The sequence below is a fragment of the Cyprinodon variegatus genome, unplaced genomic scaffold (genome assembly GCF_000732505.1).
Source record: "Cyprinodon variegatus isolate N-32 unplaced genomic scaffold, C_variegatus-1.0 Scaffold142, whole genome shotgun sequence".
Classification (NCBI taxonomy): domain Eukaryota; kingdom Metazoa; phylum Chordata; class Actinopteri; order Cyprinodontiformes; family Cyprinodontidae; genus Cyprinodon; species Cyprinodon variegatus.
In genome coordinates this window covers 1,028,084-1,035,798 of record NW_015150595.1, presented here as the reverse complement: position 1 = coordinate 1,035,798, position 7,715 = coordinate 1,028,084, and the positions used below count along the sequence as shown (strand labels likewise).

Here is a 7,715-nt window from a genome sequence, read left to right as displayed (position 1 = left end):
GCAACCTCCCCACTTAGTTGAATGCATATCTCTAATGTTGTTCAAAGCTGATTTTCGTAAGCTAAAAGTGTATTTCTGCTAAAAAGATATAATGCAACCCATTTGGTCAGACTTCTTTGTGCTGACCATCTGTCTAGGTAAACTCTTTCTGGTAAATGAGGTTACAACCTGTGCACACCACTCAATCACATCTCCCAAGCCCAACTGACTACGTTATTAGTCTAGATATTGCCCTGTTTTATGTCTAAGGCGGTTTGTTGTTTAATGTGACAACTTGTGTACTACGACCTGTCAACCCTCAGTGTAACATGACATCTTTTCAATTCTTTTCTTTTCCGTTCTGATACTTGTTTAACAATGCATTTGGGATCTGATATTTGGATAAAGTTGTCCTTTCTTGAGCTACGGTAGGTTTTCACAACTCACACGATGCAAAGTAATGGGTGGAGAGCTGTAGGTCTTTACTATGTCTCTTGAACAGTAGTTTTTTTGGGTAGACAGTCTATCAAATTGATACAATTTAGTGGTATTTTGCTGAAGAAATGTTTTGTAGGTCATGGCATTATTGACCTGTCATCCAGTGTATGCCAAAGGGAATCAAAATCCTGCGTTGGAATCCAAAGCCGGACAACTGTGTTTAAGGAAAATCCATTTTATCCCTACCATGACAATGACTTTTTGTGAATTTAGTGAAAGGAAAGGTTTTAGAACACAATCATCTCTTACTTTACTTCAATACATGTGGTTCAACTGTCTCTATTTTAATGTGATGATGACAGACACTCATCTAACTTGAGGAGCATATTGCAAAGCTTCACGTCACATTGTTGATTAACAGACATGATGTGAAAACCCTATTAAAAAGGTTAGAAACATGTCCCTGATTGTCTAGTGGTCAGGATTCAGCGCTTTCACCGCTGTGGCCCGGGTTCGATTCCTGGTCAGGGAATTTATATTGCGTCACCAACTNGTGGCTTGATGTAGAGCTTCAGTACTCTACACTAACATGACTGCTGTTTCAGCCCTACTCAGTGGGAATGGATGTTAGTGAATCTTAAAACTTTAAGAAGCCACCTTTGCCTCCTCACCTCTGCATTTGTGTCCTCAAAACCATAAAACAAAACCCTGATACTATGTATATAAATTAGTGTAGCACCGATACCGATACCAGTATCGGACGGTTTTACTGCCCTAAAATGGTGGTATCGTTATCGGTGAGTACCAACAAATAGGGCACCGATACCATTTTGAGAGCCAAAAGTTTATTCAACTATTGTCACCCATCCTGGCAGGCAATAAAAAGTTCTACTGGATTCACTTTGTATTAGATTTTTTCCTGCTTCACAAAGGTAGGCAGCAGCTTGACAAAACCATGATGGTAATTATTTTACATTATTATTGTATCGGTATCGGCCGATACTGCACAGCCAGGTATCGGGTATCGGTATCGGGGCCAAAAAATGGCATCGGCGCAACACTAATATAAATATAGAATAGAATGGTTCTTTAGGGCAGGCATCCCCAAACTCGGTCCTCAAGGCCCCCTGTCCTGCAGGTTTTAGAGGTTTCTCAGCTTCAGCACAGCTGGTTATAATGATTGCAGTAGACCAAAAGCCTGTTAATCAGCTTTCAATTAAAATCAGCTGTGCTGGAGCAAGGAAACCTCTAAAACCTGCAGGACAGGGGGCCTTGAGGACCGAGTTTGGGAATGCCCGCTCTAGGGTATTTGGTGCTGGTCGTTAAGGTCTCTGAATAGGGTGTGTAACATTGGTTGGGCTGAAAATGGCATATTTGCTGTTCTATGAGCCCTAATGAAAGCCTGGTTAAAAGCCCCAGAATGAAACGACAGGTTTTCTTCCTTTTATGGTATGATCATGAATATTTAGATGACCTGTACGCTGATTGGTTGGTTTACAACGAGCAAAGCTGCTGAGCAAAGACTCATCTTAGCAACAAGCACTCACTCACTGAAACATCGAAATTGTTGATATGGTAGGGTGACCAGACGTCCTCTTTTTCCTGGACATGTCCTACTTTTCGTACCTAAAAAAATGTCTGGGGCGAATTTCAAAATCATCTGGGATTTTGGTCGACTACAGTGCAGCAGAACTGAGCCGTGAGCTTCAGGGCTGTGAATGGAGCGACTGAACCCAACCCAAATCCTGCTTTGAACTGTCCAAGATTTTGAAAGCTGTCATCGGTAAAATGGTTAAAGCAAATGAACAGCTGAGCATCAAACTTTGCAGGGATCTTCTGATAGACAAACATAATCCATGCCTGTCGAGTGTTTGGATCCTTGGTAAGACTGAAAATGTCCCCCCTCCTCTGTGCAGCCTGGAACACTGCATTTACACCTGTGGTTCTGGCTCATTTTCAATAGAGAAACTGTCTGCTTTGTAATTCTTATAGAAGTAAACCCATCTGTAGGCTAAACAGCTAAACAGGTGTCTTACATCTACCTCTGTTCAAGTTCTTGGGTCAGTGAAGCAGTGGGCTGGTCTGAATGTCAATTTCAGGCCAGAACCAAATAAGGCAACATTTGGATTTGCCCGTTTTATGGTGGAAGTTTAGAATTGTGAGATTTGCAGAGAAAGGAAGTGTTGATGGGGTTTGAACTTCTTTGTACGTCCATTTCACCCACTGAACTATTGTTATTCATCTATCACAATGGAAACTCGGTTTTGCATTCTATGAGTCCTTTAAAAAATGCTTGACACCAACCTGTGTGCATTTCCAAGTCCTCTGTAGGCTTTCTCCTGATCCTGGACATGGTTAAGACTCTGAGCCACCGTCAGGTATTTCTCGTAGTACTGGATGGCCTCCTCGTAGTCTCCCAGAGCGTCGTAGCAGTCCGCCAGGCTCCCGTAGGCCCTCCCTCTGTCCAGCATAGCCTCGCTTCCACTTAGCTGCTGCAGCATGGCCAGCTGCTGCTCAAAGTAGCCGATAGCTTCCTCAAACACCGCCATGTTCATCTTGGTGATGCCCATGTTTCCGTGGACCTGGGCCTCCAGACGGGCGTCTCTGAGCCCCTGCGCCAGCCCCAGCTGGCTTTCGTAGCACTGGAAGGTTGTGGTGTAGTCCCCCTGTGCCATATGGACTGCTGCCAGGTGGCCCAGGGCCCGGCACTCCCCCTGGGGGTCGGCCAGGTCCTTACGGAGAGTCAGCTCCTGGCTGTGGAAGGACAAGGCGGCGTCCAGCTGGCGAAGAAGCCTTCATGACGGGTGATAAGAAGGAAGGGAAGAAGTAAGCATTAGAGGCACAACACAAACAGACAAGTAAAAAAAAAAAAAAACATGGTCTAAATGTACAAAACTAAACAGAAATAAATAAATAAAACACACATAGAAAAACAAAATCAGGTGCCAAAGTTAAGGGGTATAAATATAAACCAGAATCCTGTCAGAACACAAATGAAATGGACTTCTTTTAAGAATTAAAGGGCCCTATGGAGCTAAATCAGTGACGGCTTGCAATGACATCAAATGTGAGATTTGGCATTGAATATTTAAACACTATCAATGCTTTAAGTATCAATGTTTCAAAAATATCAGAGTTTGCATTTTTATTGTTACAGTTTTAAGTGTTACGTTCTTCAGTGTTTAACTTTACAATGAGAAATCTCACATTCAATGTCGATCCAAGCTGTCCTGATTTAGCTCCACATTGTGGAGAATTTATCGAAAAAGTTTCTCACAACAAAACTGACTTTCTCCAATTTCAAAATAACACAAAAAGCCCTGAATCCACTGAATGTAAGAAGGAGGTGATGATTATTTCCCTTTAATTAATATTACTCTGTGTGCCAGAAGAGTGGTCGAGTGGAAACAATCCCGAACAGACCAATCACTGGGTCTGAATCAATCTTTTTACCCACAAAAATTAGTCCAACGATTTAAAGGTTGTGGACAGAGATAATTCATGTTGTCAACTGGCAGAGGCGGAGCTGGGGGATGGCCACGGGTGTCCATGGCCCCTCCAAGCGTATTAATGCAACCCATTACCAGGTGATCTGTTGCCCCATGGCCCTAATTCACCGCCACTGGAACAAGCAGTTCACCTCTGAACCACAGGGTGGCAACAGTGAAGGGGAATGTCCAAATTAACCGGACGTTGTACCGGACGTTTTGATCGCTAGAATATTAACCATAAACTGATAACATTTAATGACATCAAAAGACTGAGATTAAAGATAACAAATATAGAATTCATTCACTTGTTAGAAACACTTTCATCCAAGAGGTATAAAATTTGACTCTCTTTGCACGTCATCTTGGAGTCTGATAATTATGGTGTAAATTTTGCCCATTATTATTGCTAGCAAAAAAGTTTTTAATATTTTTTATTTAATAAAAAACATAAATCTAATCCAAAATTGAAACACTGAAAATGTGTTAATCAAAAAAAAAAAAAAAAGTTCATAGAGTGAATTTATTATTTTCTCATAATATTTTTTCTATATTTATAATAAGTAAAAATGTTACTTAGTGCTGCTTTAAAAACTAAACCAGAGGAAGCATAGAGGAAGAGCAGGCTAAACAGATAACAAAGTTTGATAATCTTCTCCTTTTAAAGTCTGCCTTTTATGTAACATAATGGATCTGGAAATATTTGGCCCAGTTAGAAATATTTAAAAAAGCTTAGATAAGGATCCAAATTTTGTAGAATGCAAAGACACACAGACTGCTGTTTTTGTACTACGAGCACTAATACTTAATACGTGAGGCCTTGAGTGAGGATCAGCTCTGTAATTTATGTCTTTGTTGGTCAGTCCCTGTTTTAGTGACGGCTATGGTGTGAATTTTGTTCCATTATTGTTGAAAGAGAAATAACATGTTTTTTAAATGGAGATTGAAAAGAAGCTTGACACAGAACTTTGAAAAAACTTTGAAAAATATTCTTAATCAAAAAAAGGTTTTGAGAGTAACTTTTAGAGTAGCTGTTTTTTTTTTTTTTTATTAATTTGTCATATTTTTCATAATCTATCACTTAACTTTTTCCTATTACATTTTTTCCCATTATTTTCATTTTTTTTTCTTTCTGGATTAAATTTTTTTATTTTCTAATTTGCATATAAAGTTTTGTGAATTGCATTCTTTTCTAACTGCATTTTTCAGATCGCATTCAATTCACTTCTGGGGGCGGGCTTTCCTCTGGAGTGAGGAGGGAAGAAGCATTTCTATTGGTCTGCTGGACGTTAGCAACAGCATTTTCATTGGTCCAGAGCGAGCTTTTGTGTTTAGATTGAAGTAATGTGATCCGTAAAACCGTTTTACAAAAATAAAATTTGAAAATATAAAATCTGTTAAAAATATAAACAAACTACAGTTTTGAAAACTGAAATTTTAAAGGATTAAAATTGAAAAAAGGAATAGACAAAAATAAAATTTGAGAAAACAGCAAAGTTACTTTTAAAACCTTTTTTTTATATAGAGTATTTTTCAAAGTTTTATTCTAGATCACATTTTCTTCAAGTTTCCATTTGAAAATTCTGTTTTTTTTCTTGCAACAATAATGAAAAAAAATTCCCTCTATAACGACACTGGTTCAGTATGAATAATTCATGATCCATCACAGTAAGAAGACTGGAAATTATATTGTTTTTACTAATAATTATATTAAAATCAGCTGAAAATCATTATTGGCAGATCAAAGCTTTACAAAGAGCAGATTAGAAATTTGAAGTTTCCAATCTGTGCATCTCTGATTTCAGACGTGCAAAAGTATCTTCCTCCTCAATAAGTAAATAAAAATGTAGATATAAAATTCTGCTTTGACAGAACTTTGTCCCCTGCTGTCACAGCGCCGAGGACAAAGGTATGGTAATACGACAGTAAGCACAAACTGCTAAACTTCCTCATTACCTGTGAACTGATCCCAGTGCTGCGTACGCATCAGCCTCCATCTTTTGATCGGCAGCTTTCTGAGCCAAACTTAGCTGCTGCTGGTAGAACTTCACAGCTCCTGGGAGATCCCCCCGACACACAAACACATCCCCGAGGTTCCCGTAGGCTCTGAAAACCGCCTGCTGACAAATATAAACATAACACTGTGGATTATAATCAACTACTCCCTGAAAAACAACAACTCCTCACCGAGGGAGAAAACAGAGCTCTTGCAGATGACCTGTGTGTTATCCAGAGCTTGTGCTAGAGAGAGCAGGTATCTCTGACACTCTTCCGCTCTGCTGTACTCTCCTAGAGCTTTGTGCGCAAGGCCGAGGTTGCAGTAGGCTTTTGCTTGTGCTAATTTGTCCTGGAGGTCTTTAGCCAAGGCCAGGTCCTGCTCGTAATACCTGAGAAAAGAGAAAAGGAAAGAATCATGGGGATTTTCAGTTAAATAATAAAGAAATACTAATGTGGTAAGGATGTAAAAAGATTAAAAACAGCATCTTGTTTTGTAAAAATATTCTTCCCGCTTTAACTTATCAACACTTTCTCACGATAATGACAGTTATGCTGTGTTTTGCTGATTTTTTATACGAAAGCCAAACACAAAGTAGTGTATGATTGTGAAACGGAAGGAAAACTATACAGGGTTTTTAAAAAAATAGAAATTCTCTAAATTTTAGGACAATATCGTCTGATAAAGAGTACATTTATTTACATATTTAAGCCAGAATGATTTGACATTTAAATATAATTTCCCTATGACTTTAACGCTTCACCATGTTCCTCCTTTGTGTACGCTATGTAAAAAACATTACCTCCATCAGATTTCTACCACATCTCTAATTGTTTTTTTTTTGTGCGTTTCATTTGTATGCATCAGTCTGAGCTGTTTCATGATCTAAAATCGTTATTAAGTACATTAAAGTTAGTTGATTACAGAATATAAAAAAGTACACCCATAGTTTTGCAGAGCCTGGCATCTTTCACCTGACAGCGTCTTTGTACTGTCCCAGACAGTAGTGAGCGTAGGCCAGGTTGTGGCAGACTTTTCCTTCCCCTTCCAGGTCCTGCAGCCCAGGAGACAAAGCCAGATACTGCTGGAAGTATGGCAGCGCCTGAGCATACTCTCCCCTCCAACTATGGAAGTTACCGAGGTTTGCTGCAGAGTTAAATAAAAATACTTGATTTAACTGGTTATTATTTCATTTATTTGAGTAAAAGACTAATATTTCCTCTTATCTGGCTTGCCTAGAGCCCTTGCTTCAGTTTGAGTGTCTCTGAGTTCCCGTGCAATGGTCAGGTGGTGACGGTAGTGCTGGAGAGCTCGGTCATGAGCCCCCAACGCCTGATAAGCCACAGCCAGATTACCGTGAGTAGATGCCTGTGACTGACGATCGTTCACCTGCAGCACCAAGAGAAAAGATTCATCCAAGAGGAATGCGACCTGACATCTCTGCCTTTAACAGAAAGACTACAGAAATAACCTCCAGAGAGATCTGCAGTTCCTGTCGGTGGTACCGCACTGCCTGGTCGTAGATGCCCAGAGCATGGTAGGCGTTGCCCATGTTACCGTAGGCCCTCCCCTGAGCTGCGTAGTCCCCCAGTTCCTGGGCTAAAGACAGGTGGGCTTTATGGAGCTTCAGCGCCGTTTCATACTCCCCCTTCATGTGATGAATGATGCCTGATGCAGAAAGTGAAAGAAATCAGGAGAAATTAAGCAAATTAAAATTGGACACAAGAAATGAAGTTAATAAAACACATAAAATACAGATATGTGTATCAGGAAATAATAAATTCAATTCAATTCAGTTTAATTCTATAGCTCCA

General features: G+C 39.8%; 1 protein-coding gene and 1 non-coding gene across 4 annotated transcripts in view; one reads left to right on the top strand and one right to left on the bottom strand.

Moving 5' to 3' along the window:
• The window catches only part of LOC107086081 (tetratricopeptide repeat protein 28-like), a 187,505-nt gene that overhangs the window by 30,595 nt on the left and 149,195 nt on the right, over nucleotides 1-7,715 (bottom strand). For all 3 annotated transcript variants that reach the window (XM_015376830.1, XM_015376831.1, XM_015376832.1), the window contains 6 exons: nucleotides 7,373-7,569; nucleotides 7,137-7,290; nucleotides 6,876-7,047; nucleotides 6,124-6,292; nucleotides 5,862-6,022; nucleotides 2,722-3,210 (listed from right to left, as the gene is read on the bottom strand). In XM_015376830.1, the coding sequence (XP_015232316.1) occupies nucleotides 2,722-3,210; nucleotides 5,862-6,022; nucleotides 6,124-6,292; nucleotides 6,876-7,047; nucleotides 7,137-7,290; nucleotides 7,373-7,569 (1,342 nt within the window). The remainder of the gene's footprint in view (nucleotides 1-2,721; nucleotides 3,211-5,861; nucleotides 6,023-6,123; nucleotides 6,293-6,875; nucleotides 7,048-7,136; nucleotides 7,291-7,372; nucleotides 7,570-7,715) is intronic.
• On the top strand, nucleotides 878-949 carry trnae-uuc. The gene has a single exon. It is a non-coding gene; the product is annotated as a tRNA-Glu (tRNA).